The sequence below is a fragment of the Penicillium expansum genome, assembly GCF_000769745.1.
Source record: "Penicillium expansum strain MD-8 chromosome Unknown contig75, whole genome shotgun sequence".
NCBI classification, from domain to species: domain Eukaryota; kingdom Fungi; phylum Ascomycota; class Eurotiomycetes; order Eurotiales; family Aspergillaceae; genus Penicillium; species Penicillium expansum.
Window position 1 is genome coordinate 175,184 of NW_015971498.1, and position 20,260 is coordinate 195,443.

Here is a 20,260-nt window from a genome sequence, read left to right on the forward strand (position 1 = left end):
CTTCATCTCGCCGGAACGAAAGCTTGAAAAATATCCTCGAACCCCAGATCCCCATTACCCCAGGTCAGACTAGCGCATTTGAAAAAGCTCCAAACCAATGAGAAAATGAATGGGAGTGGAATACGGGTTGCCCATGTGCGGTTGACTCCAGATACCCCACCACTCACCGATCCTGGAGACAAGGGCTCCCCGTTATCCAAATGCCAAAATACGCTTAGCGTGTCCGGGGTCGTTAATTCTGGGGATGGTCTGATCCACTTCATGGCGTTTTCTTTGCTCACATGGGCTGGGGTTGCAGCTTCGCCCCCGGAATGTGCCCTTATCGTGTCTTGTACTTTCTTATATAGCTGCGGTCTCCGCCCACTCAAGTGCCCCCCCCTGTAGGATAGCTCATCTTTAACTGCTCTCTCACATTAAGGGATACAGTTGCTCATCTGTCACTGCCCGCTTTCTTGAATATATTGGAGAGTGGTGCTATCGATCTGTTAAAGATCTTCAACCTCATTGTTAAACCAGTCCCATCCCATCCCATCACGATGGGCGTTTTAATGACCCGCAAGAGAGCGTACAATTGGTTGGTGCAAAGTCATCTACTCCGGAGAACATACTCTAATCCCACTTTCTAGGTACATCTCTTGTGTCGCGGCATCATGCATGGTACTTTACGGCTACGATGCATCTGTGTTCAACTCTGTCCAGGGATCCAAGAACTGGCTGGCTTGGATGAACCACCCAAATGCAGCGACCATTGGCTCCATTAATACAGCATACACGGTCGGCGCTATCTTTGGTGGTTTCTTCCTCGGAGGACCTTGTGCAGATTTCCTGGGTCGCAAGCTTGGAATGGGCATTGGCTGTGTTTTGGTCATTGTTGCCACCTTTATGCAAGCCTTCTCTCCTCGCCACGATCTTGCTTGCTTCCTTGCAGGTAGATGTATCATTGGTATTGGCCAGGGTATTGCATTGAGTAAGTCTTGTTGATCGCATGATTTCAATGACACGAACTAACGGAGTTAATTTGTAGCTGCTGGCCCTATCTACATTGGTGAACTGGCTCCGTCAGAGATCCGTGGTAAAATCATGACTTTCTGGCAGATGTTCTACTCTGTTGGATCATTCATCTGCTTCTGGATCAACTTTGCATGCACCAAGAATGTCTCCAACCTGGGCGAGTGGGACTGGAAGTTGGTTGTCATTTTCCAGCTTTTGGTTCCTGTTCTGATCCTTGTCCTCCTGCCGACTATCCCCGGAAGCCCTCGTTGGTAAGTCGCGTTTGGTGATTCTCATTGGCCGCAAGCAATTCTGACCATCACTAGGTATATCCAGAGAGGAAACCACATCGAGAAGGCTCGCGAAGCGCTGCAAAGAGTTCGCGATACCGAGGAAGAAGTCGAGCAAGAGCTGCTGGAAATTCGTGAGGCCATTGAATACGAGAGGGAAGCCATCTCTAGCAACTACTCCGCTCTCTGGAAGGACAAGTCTCTCCGCAAGCGCATGGGTCTGGCTCTGGTCCTCAATGCTGGCCAACAGATTACCGGACAAGGCTCGCTCAACTCGTACTCTACCAAGATCTACCAAAAGGTTTTCACCAGTGACAGTCAGATTGCTCTGATCAACGCTTTGAATGCCACCTTTGGAATCTTCTTCACCCTGAATGCCGTCTGGATTATTGATCGATTCGGAAGAAAGTTCCTTCTGATTGTCGGTGGTATCGGTATGGGTCTCTGCATGATTATTGTCTCTGCCGTCGAAACAGAAACACCACAACTCGCCAACGGAGCCAAGTCAGAACCTGTCGGTATATCGATTGTGTTCCTCCTGTTCCTGTTCATATTCTTCTGTAAGTTCCCTCTGCTCACCATTCCCGCAAACGAAACCTTACTAACAATATTTTCCAGACAAACCATCTTGGGGCGCAACAGTATGGATCTGGACGTCCGAGATTTTCTCAATGAACGTCCGCGCCCAGGCCGTGGGTATGGCATCGCAGACTCAGAACATCGCCAACGCCATCGTGCAGCAATTCTTCCCTATTTTCCTCGACAACGAGGGCTTCTATGCTTTCTACATGTTTGCCGGTATCAACTTCCTACTTGCAGTCTTCGTTTGGTTCCTTATTCCAGAGACCAAGCAGGTTCCTCTTGAGGAGATCGATACTCTGTTTGGTGGTGCCAACCACGTTGCTCAGGGCGAGGAGGTGCTCGCTCACCAGAAGGGAGTTCAGATGAGCCACGAAGTAGGCGAAAAGCCTGATGCTGTTACTGTGGAGCATGCTCGGGGCTAGGTGGTTTGTGTCTGTGCCATGATTTTGATATACCAAGTGCGGTGTTTGTGTCTGAAAATATTATAAGCGATACATACTTGTGTTTAGCAAGTAGTCTTTAATGCAAGTGTGCCGAGCGCACTTTATGAAGCCTGTTTACTTCCTAGTCTTCTACTTAATATGTTATCTTCGAGCAAGTAAAAATAGTAATGTTTATCTGATCTATTCTGGACAGTGCCTCGGCTGAACTCTTTTGGTAGTCTCTAAGATGTGACCACTTTTATTTTTGGTAAATGAACTATGTACGAGAATATAATTGAGAAATATATCCAATTAAACTATGTAATTAACTTTTTGCTTTGGCGAAATTCTTCAGATTACTTGAGCTAGAGAACAACCGGAATCTCAGAATCCGGTTCCGAGGAGACTCGACAAAAGAGGGAATCCGCCGGTATTCTGATTCCTGCGCCGGTGGGCACGGTTTTGTCTTAAAGCCATTAATTCCGTCCTCTATTTTGCTGCAGCCACCTATTGTGATGTTGTCATCGATGATTCGAAAATGGCTAATTGTCTTAACTCCGTATGCGACGTCGCATGGTGCTTCGAAGGGTGTCTACCTAGGGAGTTATCGGTTCCCATAGAAATATAAAATCAATGCCATGTAGGGAAGACACCACCAACATCTGAATTTTCAATTTACTTCAAGTCGGTGGGTTACACAGCTTCCTCCTGTTCGTGTCATCTTCAAACGACCGCATCTGCTACCCCTTTTGCTCACACGACACGCAGTCACCATCTACAGTAGGAACTTCAACAATGGCCCAGAACCCAGATAACAAGGCCGCCTGGCTATCCGCATCCAAAGCTACACCGCTTCAAATCAGCCCGGCACCGTATACCTCGCCCGGACCTCACCAGATTGTGGTGAAGAACAGTGCACTGGGCATCAACTCGGTCGACTGGGCCAAGCAGATGCTCGGCGAAGCTTTGCTAGGCCATATCAGCTACCCATTCATTCTCGGTGAGGACGTGGCTGGCACCGTTGTTGAGGTGGGCGAGGGCGTTGAGCGCTTCCGCGTCGGCGACCGCGTTGTGGCTGCGGCTGCTGCGATCTCCGTTAACAGCTCCCCCGAGGGCGGTTTCCAACTGTACACAGTCGTCCGCGACTGGTTGACCGCCCCGCTGCCAGACAGCATTACCTTCGAGCAGGCCAGTGTGCTACCGTTGGCCATCTTCACAGCCTCTCATGGCCTGTTTGACACCAGATACCTGGGTCTTGACTTGCCCACCGTGCCTGCACGTCAGTCCAGCGACAAGCGTGCTGTGATCATCACCGGTGGCTCATCCGCTGTTGGAAGTACCGCGGTCCAGCTCGCCGTGTCTGCCGGGTATGAGGTTGTGTCGACGGCGTCGCCCAAGAACTTCGACTACGTCAGGAAGCTCGGTGCCACCCATGTGTTTGACTACAAGAGTGACACCGTGATTGACGACATCAGCGCTGCTGTCAAGGGACTTCACCTTGCCGGCAGCTACTCCATCGGCGACGGCTCCATCGACCTGCTGGCTGCTGTCCTGGTCAAGCACGAGGGCCCCTCGACCAATAAAGTGATTGCTCTCGCTGGTGGCCAGCCCGGGGGCGGCACTATTGACCCGAGTATCCAGGTCAGGTTTATCCTACTCGGTCCGGATGCCGCCAGCCCCGATTCTGTCGTGAGCAAAGTCTACACGAGCTACCTCCCAGATGCACTCGCCAACAGGCAGTTTGTGCCAGCACCTGAGGCGATCGTCGTGGGAAAGGGGCTAGAAAAGATTCAGGAGGCTTTTAAAATCCACATGCAGGGTGTTTCGGCAAAAAAGATTGTCGTGTCGCTTTGAAGCCTGGAGATTTATGTGTGATTGGTGTCTGCTCAGCCTAGCGGTTATCTGGTTATTTACATAGTAAAGCAATATCAAACATGTATATTTATGCAATCTTTCATGAAGGGCAATCTAAGACGAGAAGAAGGCTTTAATTTGCTCATAGAAAAGTGCAAACATCAAGTTAAGGAAAGGAAAGAAAAGGAAAGGATGGGGGTTTTAACTACATAATCTTGCTGTAAGCGGCACTCCTCTAGGTACCATCCCTTCTAACTCCTACAGATAGAATAATCGCCGACTTTACTCGGCCTTAAGAGCCTAAGTCCCGCTCTAAGTTCGGTAATAATACGAGAATATTGAACTAGTATACTTATCTCTCCCCCCATCTCCGACTGAGGTGCTATAGCTCCTAAAGATATAATAAGCTAGTTTGACGAAGACAAAACGTAAAAATTAAAGGCGAGGTCTGTATCTTTCTCGTAGCCACGATAGACCACTTTCTAGCATTCTATAAATATACTCAAACACAACAAAAGGAAAAGACCAAATCCTCCACCTAGCTAATGCCCTAAGAGAGCTATGTGACCTGACCTCATAATTAATGGGACTTATATCCGTTTTCTATCTTAAGGTGTGATCGAATTTTCGGTTGTCGAATCCACGTTCTGTTTGGTGTTCGGCGCCTGAATGGCCTGCAGTTGCTTCACCTTCCGGATATCAACCCAGCCCAGTCCCCAGCCAAAGGCAAACGTGGCCACGCTGAGTCCAATGCCGAGATACATAACATGACTAATTGCCGTGGTATAGGACTTGAGCGCGACCGTGAGCTTATCGCCCGAAACAATACTTCGGATTGAACTGAGTCCGGTACCAAGGATAATGTCTGGGTTGACGCCAATTTCGTTGATATGTTTCTGCAGCTCCTTGCGCAGCCCGTTGGTGAAGATTGAATTGGCAGTAATAAGAAAAACGGCAGCGCCCATGTTTTGACAGAAGATGATGATAGCCATAGCAATAGGGATCTGCGGAGGTGGGACAAGATTTTGGATTGCTACATAGGGCTTCAGGTAAAGTAAAGTTAGCAAAATCGCATTCGGGATACAGAGGAGATAGAATATTGGGAAATAAGCTCACTGCCGAAGTCATAGCACCGCTACCAACGCCATAGAGGACCTGGTACCCAAGCCATTTCGAGGACGAAGTCGTAGGCTTAATCATAGACATGAGGCCATAGCTAATGGCGGCCAAGGCACTTCCTCCCAGGCTCCAGGGTAGGTAATACCCAAAGATCTCGGCTGGAAAAAGTTAGTTATTTTGAAGAATTTACAAAAGGGAAAAGACAATAACGGACTCATCATTCCGGCAAGCATGGTGAAAATGACCAAGCCTAAAGTCGCTGGCAGCAGATGCACACCGCTCATGATAGGCCTGTTGTCGAGCACGGTCTGGAAGTAAATAACGAGGTAGTACTCAGCCACTAAAATGGCACCGAGACAGAAGAACAAGGTACCCGCAGCGGACCACACAATGCGCTTTCTGATCATGGCAAATGGTACCATGGCACCATCACCCTGGTGGTATTCCCAGATAAGGAAGAGGATGAAGGTGACGGCGGCGCCGACCAGAAGGCCGATAACAACGGAGCTATTCCACGGGTGCACAGTTCCGCCGTATTGCAATGCCAGCAAAAACATGACGGCAGCGGGGCTAATGAGCATAAAGCCTGGAAGATCCAGAGACTTGACGGCCGTGCTAAGGACTTGTCTGGGGGGTAGTTTGGTGGTCGGCTCAGGGATCTTGAAGAGGAGTAGTAGAATGGCTAGAGCGGCGCCAATGGGAAGGTTGATATAAAAGCCTGCAAGGAAAAGGAAATGATTAGCAAGATAATTTTGGCTGGAGAGCTTAATGAAGGAGACGGGGAAACTACTTACACCAACGCCAGCTAACATTTTGGGTGAATGCACCTCCAATGATGGGCCCCAAGGCGATACCGAGCTGACCGATGCCCAGGTTGATGCCCAGAAACCGGGCTTGCTTCCTGCGCGGCAGTGTAGTTGAGATAATAGTCAGAGCACCGTTTCCAATACCGGACGAGCCAGCACCGGCAATGGCTCTGCCGACAATGAACATGGGCGACGAGACGGCGGCTCCACAGATGACAGATCCGAGCTCGAAAAGAAAGAAGAAGACAAGGAAGGACCACTATTATCAACGTTGAGAACTCTCACTTTTGTCTCCTAAGAGATCATAGAATGACCTACCTTGATGTTAAAGTGACTGTAGATCTTGCCAGTGAGCGGTTGGAGAGCGGAGCTGCCGAGCTGGTACGCGCCGCCATACCAGCCGATGTCGACCAGAGAGTCAAATCGCTCTGTAATGGCGGGGGTTGCCGTAGACACGACACACATGTCGAGGAAGACCAGAAAGTAGGCGATTGTAACAGGGCCTAGGATAGACCATAACGCCACGCCGGTGGGAAACTTGCTGTCATCGTCTGCGGCCTCGTTATTGGAAGTGACACTATCAGAGCCGTACTTCTCGACATCACTAGCCTCCTCAGGCAGTACTTTGCTCTTGTCAAGCAACTCGTTGGAGTCGGCCATGGTCACGGTCATGTTCGTGATTATGGCACTGGACTCTTGATGCTAAGAATTATGTTAGTAGTTGTTGGGAGGAAAGAAGATTAGCTTAGTGTGCAGCCATTGGAAACTATATAACATTACTGAATACATGAGGAAGAACGAGAATAAGGGCCTAGAACATGGACCGGAATCTTACGACTGCGCGAGTGAGTGAAGCCCTTGAGTTAGGGCTTGTCGCTGGAAGTCGGAACCGGAATCTGAAAGCCGGCCCTTAGTCCTGCCCCTATTGGCTGACGGATTTAAGATTATGTCCGGCCAGCTAAGCTAGAACCACCATATTTATTGGTCATAGGAGGAATTGGAACGATTGCAGCTGACTGTAGTTTCATAACAGCTGGCGCCTTTCGTAGGACATGATAGCCCAAAAAAGGTAATTGCCCGTTCATTGTTGAAAGCTGATTTTCTAGGTAGATCTCAAGCGTGAGTGATGGATAGCTTATAAACGTGATTCCACATATGCTAATTAATGGTACATGAAACACTTTCAAACACAGTTCTGGAAGTGTGTCACCCATTTAAACAAACACCTGGACCACGACGCGTAGTTCTGATCAGGTACTCTGAACCAGGTAGTAGGACCAAGAAAGGGAAGGTATATTCTTAGCAAAACTATGTATTGGGTTAGATTGAAGATTGTATACAGCTCTCTTCTAATAGTGCTGAACCCATGGAAGCGCGATATAGCTCATTGTACATGTGTAATAGTGGTTCGTGGTGAGTACCTTTATTAATGTCAAGCCTCTATGGAGTACATATCGTCTAATCTTGAAAGTCAAAAAACTGATCCAGCCATAATGTGGGACTCATCAAGTATCCTGGATGTTGGCCATATGTCAACGTATCTGTATCTTCTTCTGTAATCGCAATTGTAGCCGTATCCGCATTCGCTCTGGACCCAGCCCTATTTCCTTCTTCTTTTGCTTTATATGCCTCTCCGTGTTCAGTCAGCTGTCCTATATCGTGATATGCCGACTGGAACATGCGTAGGCCGCGGGCTAATTGCGTGAATACACCGTCGGCTGACGCCCGCTGCTCGCCAGCTTCAGCAGCAGCGAGCTCTAGCTTGTCTGCTGTGCAGGATAGCAGAACAGGCAGGTCGATGAGTCTGTGCACAGTGGCTAGATCCCAGCCAGGCTCCTGCAGCGTGCTGATTTGGTGCAGGGTGGCCACACACCGTGCCAGCTGAGCCCACTGAATGAAAGAGACACCGAGGAGTCCAGACGGCGAGAAGGTCAGAAAGGTTGACGTGCACGACTTAATCGCCAGTGCCGACTGCCAAAAACAAGAGATTCGCGTAGGCCCACATGTTGGCTGTGACGAGCGAGTGGGCTCCTGGTTGTAGATGGTCTCGACAATACACATCTCTGTGTAGTATGTCTGAGCGAGGAGGACTATTTATCAATTAGCAATTATTGGCTGTATTTATTCTCAATGGAAACTCGTGCTGAGCTGAAAAACATACCAAAGTCCTGCTGGAATGCCGGAGGAACAGTCGCCCTGAGCTCTTGTAGCTGCCCCATCAGCACCTTGATATACAAGAGAGCTTGATGCGAAAGAGTCTCCGGCGGAGGGTGGTCGGGGAGTTGGGCTCGCTCCCGGACTTGAGCGGCCTTCATAGCGAGCAGCTGCAGGCGGACCTGAATAGCCAGGGCAGCATCAGATGGACATTCTGCGCTGGCACTGTTTCCGTTGGCAATAATGGCAGCAAGGCCCTCGTCCATCTGAGGTGTCCATCGCGGTGCATCGATCTGGGAGAAGTAGGCTGAGACAGCCGACCCAAGCACAAAGCAGCCTAAAATAGCTCGCTGACGCTCTAGGTGAAGCTGGGTATCAGTTACCCCAGCACCCGTAGTCGTAGTCGCCGTCGTGTTTCCGCACACATTGTTAAAGCCGCTTTGCGGTTCGAGGTGGTGGATTGTGCGCGTTATCTCTGGTACGACTTGATCCAGAAAAAGCAAATCCCCAACCAACGATATAGCCACCACCATGAGTCGAGACAGACTGCGACGGCTACGCAGATGCTCCCAGCTCCACGCGATGTACACAAGGAGACCTAGCAGCAGGTCGACTGTTTGCTGTGGTTGCTGCTGTTTCTGCTGCGGTGACTGTTGAAGGAACACTGCCTCGCAAAGGACACGCTTCAGCTCGAGGGAGCTTGCCATTTTCTCTTCAGCCGATGCTGATGTCACACAAACAATGGCGCGGAACAGGAATGGTCGGTCTAGCTGCAGCTGCTCGGCCGCGAGGTGGGCAGGCAAATGAACAAAGGGGAAGTGATGCAACATACGCGATCTGAAGGTGTCAAGAGAGATCGATGCAGAGGACGGAGATACAGGGGGCGACATAAACGCGCCCGACATGGTCGAGGACGGAAGGTTGGCGAGAGGGGTGCCGTTGGTGCTGAACTCGTTCACATTCTCCGTCGTCCACCAAGAAGCCGAGGCACCTACTGCGTTTATATCAGTATCGTCGTCGTCTTCGTGGATAAGAGCGGCACGCGAGTCCTCCATAGTCCCGCTCCCTTCGGTCCCTTCTGTAACCTCGTCTGGGTATGGAATAATGGGAGGGGGTGGCTGGTACTAATATCATTAGTATTTTTACGGTGACAATTTCTACTAATACTATAATCATACATTAACTCTGTCGATGTGGACATTGTTCATGGTGCCCACGTTGATGTTTCCCGCCTGAAGCAGCGAGACAAGCTGGCCGAGTGTGCCCTCAAGTTTCGCAATACGGGCATCTGGCGAGTTTTGCTTTTTATCGCTGCGACGACGTGACACATCGGCAGGATTGCATGGCCGCTTGAGACGGTGGCACCTATGTAATTGTGTCAACGAGGGTCCACAGGTGAGGATTGGCAAGCAGGAACTATGTTGTAGGCGAAATGCAGCCCAGACTGACCTTTCGCATCCATTGCCATCGGGACGAGGAATACACTTGCATTTAGTCTTGAAACAGCCTAAACACGCTTGGCCATAGGGTGAGCGGCCAGCCATTCTTTAGTCGATGTTAGAGAGATGTGATAGCACCACTTTTCTTCTCCGCATTCCCCAAGCGGGGCCGTGATGCCAAGCCCGCCTGTACCCCCACCCTACTTCGTGCATCTATACAATTCTATAGATCAGGCAAAATCAGAGTAATATGTGTCAATAGAAAGTTTAACTATATATCCTTTTCAGTAATTGTTGGCGATATTGCCTACCAAGTGTTAGATTCAGCCTGCATTATCGGCTAAACTGGTGTGTATAGGTTCCATCTCACACAGAAGATCGTACATCGTAGCAGGCTGATGTTTGCATTGTTTGCATATTTCATCCCACGCTGTCCACTGTACGCTGTCCCTGTACACCCCTAATACAACATACAGCATACAACATAGATTCAATACAAATCACAAGGATATGAGATAACTGATGCCTCGGTGTTTCCTCGTTTTTCGTTTCCCGTTCTTTTGTTCCGGTCATTAAATTGTGATGTGCATCCGGAGTTTTGGATGTGGAGCAGTGAAATTATGGATACGCGTATGCACTGACACTTGACACCGTTGGTCGATATCGGCTACGGACTTCATGGTCCACAATTGACCTGAGGTCACTCCGAGACACGCTTTTCTGCAGGGACGGACGATCCTAATGACCATATGGTGTGATGTTGAGCCAGCTACATAAACTGAAAATGTATAAAGCAGCATGGTGGTAACTCTCGGTTCCTTGACTTTCTCCCAGGCACCTTCAACATGCATTTCACAGCACCAGCCATTTTTGGAGTGTTGCTCACTGTCTCCGCCCACACAGTACCATACGGGCTGGTGGAACGTGGGAACCAATTGTCATCGCCCCCAGAGCCTGAGCCCATTGAGGTAATCGAGCTTCCACTGCCTCCAGTAACTACCAACGAGACCGAGGGTGGCTGTACACTTTCAGTCAATCCGCATGGGACTGGTTGTATAAGTCAAACCACTTTCACTCTTCTGGGCGGGAACTTTCTTCCAGATGGCGATCATGTCACAGTTTCCTTGGAGTTCGTTGGAGCCCCGGCTGCTCCAGACCCGTCCAGCATCTATACTGGCCTCAATTTGATTATTGTTCGTGCGAATGGCACGTTGTTCCCCAATGGCGATGCATGGAAGTGTATCACTTGTGGGGTACCGGAGGACCAACAATACGGTATGACCTCGACCATGGACTACCAGTATCCCCAGGCATTCACCGACGGTACTCGCGTTCTTGTGGGAAGTCATATCGTTGATTGTGGTACCGCACAGCTCGCTAGTACTGAGTGTACACCGGAAAAGGTCCATATCTATCCGATCCGGTGGAACACTTCGCCGGATGGTTCCGGAGATGGAGGAGCTATCCGTGAGCTACGAAAGCATCCCGATGACGTTCATCTACTCTTCAATTCTATGTCTCTCACAGGTCCTACGGTGACGCAGTTTGCTTATTTTGCACGATTGGTATTCAACCCTGCACCCACCACCGGAACACCGCTCACGCCACGATACGATCTGGTCAATGTGACTGGACTGTATGAACCGGGGGGCACGTCTTTCTTTTTCACAAACGGGAGTACCTTGAGCCTCAATCCGCAGTCCATCTCTGTTGGAGAAGCACGGGGCCTGAGCGGACTAGGTGACGAGGTCACTTACGTCGGATTCCCTGTTGAATCCTGCAACATTGACATTTTCGGGATCAACCTGCAAACCGGGAAAGTTAATCGGGTGACATACGGTCCAGAATATGTCGATCCCATCGACACCTCCCCAGATGGTAGATGGGATGTCATAATGGACAGCACAACTACCAATCGACTCATGTTCGTGGCGGGGATGCGGGGCGTACCACCTCTCATCGATACACTTGTCACCGCCGCCATCTCATCCATCCGAAACAATGGACAACGGCGATTCTTTCAGCCGTGGATTTTCGACCGAGAAGTTGCCCCCTATTCAGAGGATAGCGGCTACTATACAGGCCAGAAGGTAAATGGCGCTGGCGAGGGCAGTCCGGGTAGCGTGAATGATCCTTTCTGGAATGGAGCTGCCGATCCTCGATGGTCACTAGATGGTACGAAGATTACGTACTTCGAACTCCTGAATGTAGCCCCGGATTGCGGCGGATCCAATCCCCTACCGTGTCCCAAGTCCACTGCCCCCGGTGGGCGAAATGTGCGGGTCATGCTGGCAACCCTCACAAGCCGCAAGCCCCTTCCGATAGTTGCCGTGGATCCAGTCTCTGATGAGGTGCCCTGGGGTACACCGTATGTCCCAGGCGCAACTCCTCCAGAAACCATTCTACCATTTGGAAACTACACTTTAACTGGCCAAGTGAGCGGCTATGCCAATGTTACCTTAACACCCGACAGTGCTGGGACTACACTTGAAACAGTCGAGGCCACGTATCACAACTACTCCGATGATGGCCTCAACTTCATCACAGGCAAGGAGAAGGTGACGACTCTTCATCCCAATTCTACCCTGATTCATGTGGATTGGTTCTCGGACCTGTCCTCCACCGGAATTAGCAACAGTACAAAGGTCACTGGCCCTGGCGGACTCCAGTTCGAGGTCGACGTTCAATTGAACAAGTATTACGGAAATGGCACTTTAACCACTACCGTTGATGGCGTGGTCTACACACAGCCTGACAATGGAGCTTAAGCCTCTCTGCGCGTATTGTTCACCCGCACCCGGGATTCCTCGGCTGGTGATACGCTTTATAGGACGAATCTGTCAACCCGAACCTGTCATTTACCATTCAATTTATATAGTATGCACGTATTTGAACAATCACACTCATTTTACCTCTTTATCTACATATAGTATACATATTAATCTGGTACTACCCGGCCCTTAGACTTTTGCACCAAAATTACAGACCCTCCAATGTAATTTATGAAAGGGCCGGTTAGTGCGCCGCAATCCCTATCGTTTAATAGGATCCCTTTCTGGTATGCGGCCTTAGGCCGCCGCCAGTTAGTGCCTTGGGCATCTAACCCCCCGGTAGCTAGATTGTCGGAGAGTCTGCTCCTTAAGAATAAACTCTCTCCCTCCTTGCTTTCTGGTCCCCACTATTGTAGTAGTGGCACCTTCGACACATCCTTTATATGTAAATTTCAATTTTCGAAATGATTTTATCTATGTTCGAAGCTAACATTGAATATCTGAGCTAGGTCGTCAGCCCCTGTAAAGGGGAGATTTTAAGTTCATCCCTATTATTTAACAGAGAATCAAAGCCGAGTGATATATTACGGGGGAAAAGAAAGAAAGGAACCTCATCTTCTAAGCGCCCTCAATTTCAGTTTTGGGGACATATATCTTCAAGTTCCAGGATGCAAATCACAAATTGCTAGAAAGCGAGGAGATCTCCACCTGTCTATATCTATTTACAGCTACTGCTGCCGGCAACGAAAGTACCATCAGAGTTCTCACAACCACACTCTCCGGTCTGGGGAGACTTGATACAGGTAGTACCATATCCGGTACTCGTTCCACCATTACCCCAGTAGAAGATCCAGTAGTCCGAGTCCTTCTCCAACTGACTGCTGGTTGGGGCAGTGCAGGTATACGCACTGCATGTGCCGTAGGGAGCGCCTTTGACAGAGTCGTATTGGTGGTCGGTCTCGAAGACGGCGAATGTTTGGGTCTTGGCAGTGCGGGTGTTGTGGGAGCACTCGGCCGCTTGGATGGCCTTAGAGACCTTGGTGGCTATTTTATGACAGTCAGCATAAGAAAACTCCTTCTTTGTTAGTTGTCATCACGCACCACTGCAGTTCAGGCTGGCCGGTTTGTAACCCTTGGTGTTCGACGAAGCTGGATCGAGGGTAGCTGCTACAATAGCTGGTGCAGCAAGCAAGGCGATCAAGTTGATGAAATGCATTTTGAAGGATGATTGTTTGAAGAGGATAAGTGTAGAGATTTGAAGAAGCACAAAGTAGTGGATATATATGTACATATATATATTTCTCTCTCTGCTTACGGATACAGGATCTACAAATTTGATGCTCTGAAACATATTGATCCTGAAATTAATGAGGTTTAACTGATACAAAGCCACGTCGATGCAAAGGAGGCTGTGAGGGCCCACTTCAGCCTTGGATTCCCCAAGGACTTCGTAAAAAAGAATCGACAGCGCAGTGTTTGGTGTCGACACTTTCAAAGTTATGGAACCTGCTATACGGTGCTAGTATATTAGTTTGAATACACCCAGTACTCCGTACACACCGTTGGATTGAAGTCAGCACGGATTCAAATTCAGAATGTACTCGTCATTAAGGTTTCATAAAGATGGGTCTGTTTGAGTATTTATATTATATGTCTCGGGTTCGTACTCACGTCTACCCCTGAATGTGCCCCATCCATAGGAAATGTCTAGGATATACCCCCTAAAGCACACAAGCTTATTTTAAGGAGACGATCAGTCTTATGATCTTCCTAACATGGCCGGCGATCAACCGGATAAACAAACTCCGGAAAATCCCTTTAATCTTAAACCCCAACCCCAACCTCAACCAAATAGTGGCTTGGGTTATGTTTTAGGGTTTGTGAGCCCCAGGGGTATCGCGCAGCTTACGTTGTAGGCACGTGCCCAGAAAGAAACCTCGTATTATCTGAAAAGTGCGGTTCTTTGAGCCGACGAAAGGGTTAATTTCGGAGTAATCATGGAGTACACACGTGGGGAAACATGAAGAACTTAATCGAACGTATATTGATTAGCCTGTTTATCGGAAGGTTTCGTGGACGTGCTAAGGTTCTATTTTTGGATCTACTGAGTACAGGTCCGTCGTTATTCTAGGAAGGGGAAGAGTATCCCCGCGGAACATATGTGGAACACTTCGTGGAATACTCCGTGGAACATGTTACTAGTCCACTGATGTGGTGATGGAGCATGGGGAATATGAGGAATATGACGAGTATTGTGAAGTTTTTTTACCCCGCTACGAAGACTTATAGGACTCAGGGTTCAAAACTCCGTTTGTAGGTGGAAATTGATGCCCGAATGCCTTATCTAGCACCGGCTTTTACACCGCTCTATACAGTGTATGGTAAATTCATTAATACTACAACTATCAAAAATGAAGCTTTCGGCCCTATACAAATGAATCTATCTTTATACAAGAATAGTCGGCCGCCTTTGCGGCCTTGTGATGTCATTTCATATGGTCATTTCAGATGGTCATTTTAGATGGTCATTTTAGATGGTCTTTCAGATGGTCTTTCAGATGGTCTTTCAGATGGCCTTTTTAGTACAATTGTTTGAGACATCAAAAGCTTCATTTTTGGACTTAAACGCGACCACAACCAGTGTACTTTGATTATGAAGATATGTGTAATAGTAATTCAGGAATCTTAATTTTTCTGCCGTTCTAAAGTCAGGCGTTCAGGCACTAAACCACCTATAAAAGGGGTTTTGAACCCTGAGTCCTATAAGTCTTCGTACCCCGCACATCTTTGTCCTGTGCACACCTGGAGAAGAACAAAATGTCGCAGCAATAACTCCTGGATCTCAAAAATATACGAGGGGTAAATTAGCAACAAGCCAAAGTCTGAAAATCTCCTAAGAGACAATCGGTACGATTGAGATTCACACTGCGATACGCCCGTAGCAAAAGGCAATCCCCGTTACCTCTCTCTCTCTCTATCACTAATACCCCTGTGCCTTGAAGCTGCTATTTCGCTTTGGTCTTCTAATATACTTTGAGGCCCGTTAGCTGAGTGCTGACTGAGCACACCCTAAGCCCTAGAGCATTCAGAAATATGCAGAGCCTACGACGGCACTGCCTCAATTGCTCCATCAAGGTGACTCCAATCTCCGTATACATGTACTTAACATAAGTTTTCTACGCCGATAATTAAGTGCCATACGTATTGGTTAGGGTTCACGTGTGAAGTACGTAGGTTATTGAACCCAGAATGGTTCAATACATTTGATCGACGGTTTGAAGACGGAAGCCCGACGGATAATTTCAAAAGATTGCAGGTTTCCAACATTAGAACTTCAAATGATACGTGTACATGTCCCTATACCCGTATAGAGAGTTCATTGTATAATCCATCAGGAGATCAGTGCCGATCTATGGACGATCCTCTCCACTTATTCAGTACAAAGTACAATGCTCTGGGGCATTCTCCACTAGGAGCTTCATAATTGCAAAAGAAATGACGCAGGGAGCGACCGACAGGTGTTTACTTTTGGAGATGGCACGTTTAGTTTAACTGATCAAGATTGCAAACCCAACCTTCAACATTCAACCATGAAGGTAGTTACGGTTCTCATCTTGCTTTTAGCAAGCGGGTGCCATGTTACAGCCAGAAATCCGTTGAGTCCCCATCCCCGTGTCAAGTTTGTCATGATCATGTTACTGATGCCTCAGATAGTACCTATTTTGATCCTCAACGTGTTACGGTGGGAGGGAGCCCTAAAATACCCAAGAATCCCTCCCGCGACTTCACCTTGACACCCAGTTCACCTTGGGCTACCCTAGACTACGGTGCTGAGGTGGCAGGCTTTCCTAGCTTCGAGATCTCCAAGATTTCCGGGCCGACGCAGATTGAGATCAAGTACAGTGAACAGTGTCCTGGGCTGCTTGAGCCCTTCAGCGATGGCCCTAGCTTGTTTGTATCTAGTCTCGCCGACTCCTTCCGGGTGGAAACGTTCAACATCACTCGAAATGGAAAGTTCAGCTCCGAACTCCTACAAGGAGGTCAGCGATGGCAAAGCATTCGATTGCTCACTCACACCACGGTGAAATTCCGAACAGTTTCCTTCAGGTCCTCAGTGGGCGCGGTGGACACTGGGAATATTCCTGGCACATTTCACTCGTCGAACGAAATCTACAACAAAATCTGGTACCTAGGTGCACGTGCGGTCTCGCTGGTATGCTTTGACGCAGGATCGCAGAAGTCGACATGGAAGGTATCTTAGCAAGGTGCTTTAGTGTCTAGCAGTGTCCCTAGCTACTCTGCTTTGACCTATAACCTCACCGAATATGACTTGGAGTTTGATGCAAAAATTACTCGAGGAGGTTTGATTTGGTCGACCAGCTATAACTTCGGCATTCGATCAAAGGAAGGGATTCTCATCAATTTGGCCAGCAAGTACCCAGAAGAATCGACATTCCTCAACACGAATAAAACGCTGTTTCCCCCCATCTACCATCACCCTGGCGTATGGAGTAAACTTTGTCAACCAGACCACTTTGACCTCTTACGTGCTAGATTCGTTCTCGGTGCCGTTCGACGTACAAGAAGGTGTATGGTACCGGATAGGGACCACCATCCGCTCTGGACACTTGGCCGTTACCTTGAACCAAACCCAGCTATTCAATGTCTCTTTATCCACCTATTATGCTGGCGGGGCCTCGATTTCATCTTCGGGGGCCTTTGGATTTGGCGCATGGCAAGATCAGTCTGCCCGCATTCGTAAAGTGAGCGCCCGAGATACTACCGGCAAGCTTGTTTACCTGAATCCCATGACCGATGCCAAGGTTGTTCTGCCAGAATACGGCGTGCATGACAACTACTTCCCAACTTGCGTGGATGGTGCAAAACGAGATCGATTGGCTTGGCTTGGAGACTTTGGGCACACGACCCGGATTATCGGAGTGACAACTAACCGCAAGGACCATGTCACTGGTACTTTCTTACAGCTCCTCAGCTATCAACTCTTCACCGGCCAACTGCCTATGGCTCCATCCCTTGGCTACTCGCCAGAAATTGACCCAAAAGCCTTTACCGTCAACGGCATGGCATATCTTCTACCGGACTATCACATCCTTGCTCTCATGTCTTTCGCTTCCTATATGGAGTACTCAAATGATACTACCTTTGCTCAGGAGCACTGGAGCTCGTGGAAATCCGCGGTAGATTGGCTTGCCTTGTATCAGAGCAACTCCACTGGACTCATTGACTTTGCCGTCTTCGGCAATACCTTCCTAGGCCTTGTTAGTGGCTCAGCTATCAGCGCTGCCTCCGTGGGGGCATTCAGAGGAATGTCCTCTATTGCTACTGTAGTTGAAGACACCTCATCGGCTAAAAGATGGACTACACTGGCTAAATCTGTCAAAGTTGCTCTGGCGTTGATGCCTAAGGTATCAATGGATGGAGTGGGGCAGAACGGCCGATATCAAACATCTCATTGGAGAGATTGTGTTTAAAGTGAAGTGGATACCACAACAACCGTTATTGTAATTTAGAGGCAATATGGTTCTTCAAGAGTTCACTCCTTTTGGTAAATAGCAGTACTACATACAGCATTACTGGAGAGGAAAATGTGTTGGTAGGTTGGAAAATTTAGTATGGGCTGACTCTAGATCGATAAGAGAAAGTATTTTTAGTATTTCTTATGTGACGCAGTGCAGAGAGAGAGAGAAAGAGCTATCTGTCGAAAGCTATGTTACAATACATGACTGGGAACCCGAGTATTCAACACCTCGGAAAATACATAGACCGCTATGATAGTGGGCCCCATACAAATTGCATATTAAGCTTAGTCAGTTATGCCCCAGCAAATTGTTAAATAGGGGATTCTTGTCATTTTAGTTAGTTAGAGTCATATACATCTGTCATTTTGAAACATACATTACTGTACCAGTGATTTCCGATAGTTATAAGCCCGGAATCGTTCTATTCGAATAGATCTATCTGTATATAGATTACCTTTTAACCTCGCTATCGCCGAATTAGTAGATAAATTGATACCTAAGTTAACCCCTGAATCGTCGAAGGTAACCCCTGACTCCTCTAAAAAGTATCGGAAGTTATTAATATACTAGTATTAATATGACTGATTTATATCTCTCTGCGATATCCTCTTGTATTATATTAAAGGACACAGAATCATGGGATTCCTAGCTACTATATATTAAATCGATTACTATTTAGTACAATATATAGGAGTTATATGACCTATCCTAACTAAAGGTATTAAGTTAATTAACAATACCTATACTAATATTATTAATTAAAGATACTAAGAATAAATACTTAGATAACTAGTTTTAAACCAGGTAATCTATATAGATAGACTAGATAACTAGTAATACTATTTATATCTAGAAAAAGAAGGGTTTAAACTAGGTAGTAACTACTATTTATACTACTATTTATATAATATACTAGAGTTTTATTATTAAATATAAGATACTATAGGAATTACTTAGTAATTTATATAAGAGATTTATACTAGAGAGCGATTCTATCTATATAGCTAGGCTCTATTAGTAATAGCGTAACCTAGATTAAAGGTTAGATTATAATATAGATATTAATAAATAGCTTATTAATTAGGAAATAGTCTAAAAACGGTATAAGAGAGTAAAAATAACTAAAGCTGATAATACTAGTAGTTAATTCCTTAATACTATATTAGTTATATTACCTAGCTTTTATAAAACCTAGGTCCTAAGACTATAAGATAAGAGTAATATACCTTTTACTAAGTTACTTAACTAGTATAGAGCTTACTAGAATATTACTTATAGTAAGCTAGGAGTTTAAAAAGGTATCTTAAAAGTAGCTTTCTTAACCTAGTAAGGCTATAAAGAAACTAAATAAAGGGAAGAAATACTAGTATAGAAAAGACCCTACCCTTATAGGAAGCTTAATACTAGATATTCTCTATAGAAATATTAGGATATATACCCTAATAATAGACCGCTATTATATAATCCTATATAAGTATTTAAATAGAAATAGGATAAAGCTATAAAGGCTAACCCTACCTAGAAAACCTTTATAGATAATAAGTATATAAAGATAATAAAGAAGAAAGGAGTAAGCTTTTAGTAAGTAAATACTACCTTTACCGATTAGGTATATAGTTTCTTTTTAGCTAAGGTAAGTAACCTAGCGGTAAGTAAGCTAGTAGTAAATAAACTAATAGTAAGTAAGCTATTAAGAAATAAGAGAAATAACTTCTCTACTACTATTATATCTACCTAAAACTATACCTAAACTAATAATATTAAACCTATTAGAAAGAGGTAGGTTATCGATACTAGCGTATAAATATATATATATAACAACTAAGGGTTATTTATAACTTTTGAAGATATATAGAGTAGTATTAAAGTAGGAGATATAGAAATAATTGTTAATAGGGTAAGTACTATAGTTATATATAGTATTAGTCCTATATTAAAGAAAGTAGTTAGGATAGAGTTATATAATATTAAATACTTACCTAATTTCTATAATAATCTAATATCCTATAGATTAATAATAAAGGGTAGGTTATTAGTAAACTTTAGGATAAATTATATTAAAATAATAGCTAGAGAATTAGTATACTAAATATACTAAGATTAAAAATTAACCTAGTTAATATAGCCGAAAGGGATTTAATACCTAAAATTAATATTAGATAACTTAGTATTTATAACTAAGATTAAGAAATTAGCTTAAGAATCTAGATCTAAAGGATCTATATAGATCTAGTATAAGCGCTTAGGTTATATTAGTTAATAGTATATTACTAAACTAGTAGAGATAACTAAT

The 20,260-nt window shown here is 46.3% G+C and overlaps 7 protein-coding genes across 7 annotated transcripts; 4 read left to right on the forward strand and 3 right to left on the reverse strand.

The window, feature by feature from the left end:
- Positions 1-536: 536 nt before the first annotated feature.
- PEX2_028560 (putative MFS sugar transporter) lies at positions 537-2,284 on the forward strand (the record flags this gene model as incomplete). Its single annotated transcript, XM_016740131.1, has 5 exons — positions 537-574; positions 627-967; positions 1,025-1,262; positions 1,317-1,840; positions 1,899-2,284. 5 exons carry the CDS (start codon positions 537-539, stop codon positions 2,282-2,284), a joined length of 1,527 nt encoding a protein of 508 aa, XP_016593542.1.
- A 795-nt stretch (positions 2,285-3,079) lies between these two features.
- Positions 3,080-4,138, forward strand: PEX2_028570 (zinc-binding alcohol dehydrogenase family protein; the record flags this gene model as incomplete). The annotated part of the gene is made up of 1 exon (XM_016740132.1): positions 3,080-4,138. One exon carries the CDS (start codon positions 3,080-3,082, stop codon positions 4,136-4,138), a length of 1,059 nt encoding a protein of 352 aa, XP_016593543.1.
- A 608-nt stretch (positions 4,139-4,746) lies between these two features.
- Positions 4,747-6,735, reverse strand: PEX2_028580 (MDR family MFS transporter; the record flags this gene model as incomplete). The annotated part of the gene is made up of 5 exons (XM_016740133.1): positions 4,747-5,181; positions 5,255-5,415; positions 5,472-5,975; positions 6,052-6,322; positions 6,382-6,735. 5 exons carry the CDS (start codon positions 6,733-6,735, stop codon positions 4,747-4,749), a joined length of 1,725 nt encoding a protein of 574 aa, XP_016593544.1.
- Positions 6,736-7,521: 786 nt separating this feature from the next.
- On the reverse strand, positions 7,522-9,761 carry PEX2_028590 (uncharacterized protein; the record flags this gene model as incomplete). The annotated part of the gene is made up of 4 exons (XM_016740134.1): positions 7,522-8,153; positions 8,225-9,341; positions 9,396-9,582; positions 9,667-9,761. 4 exons carry the CDS (start codon positions 9,759-9,761, stop codon positions 7,522-7,524), a joined length of 2,031 nt encoding a protein of 676 aa, XP_016593545.1.
- Positions 9,762-10,501: 740 nt separating this feature from the next.
- PEX2_028600 (uncharacterized protein) lies at positions 10,502-12,424 on the forward strand (the record flags this gene model as incomplete). Its single annotated transcript, XM_016740135.1, has 1 exon — positions 10,502-12,424. One exon carries the CDS (start codon positions 10,502-10,504, stop codon positions 12,422-12,424), a length of 1,923 nt encoding a protein of 640 aa, XP_016593546.1.
- Positions 12,425-13,145: 721 nt separating this feature from the next.
- Positions 13,146-13,643, reverse strand: PEX2_028610 (uncharacterized protein; the record flags this gene model as incomplete). Its single annotated transcript, XM_016740136.1, has 2 exons — positions 13,146-13,471; positions 13,529-13,643. The coding sequence occupies 2 exons, from the start codon at positions 13,641-13,643 to the stop codon at positions 13,146-13,148; spliced, it is 441 nt and encodes a 146-aa protein (XP_016593547.1).
- A 2,374-nt stretch (positions 13,644-16,017) lies between these two features.
- PEX2_028620 (putative alpha-L-rhamnosidase C) lies at positions 16,018-17,919 on the forward strand (the record flags this gene model as incomplete). Its single annotated transcript, XM_016740137.1, has 4 exons — positions 16,018-16,058; positions 16,142-16,640; positions 16,689-16,938; positions 16,982-17,919. 4 exons carry the CDS (start codon positions 16,018-16,020, stop codon positions 17,917-17,919), a joined length of 1,728 nt encoding a protein of 575 aa, XP_016593548.1.
- Positions 17,920-20,260: the final 2,341 nt, after the last annotated feature.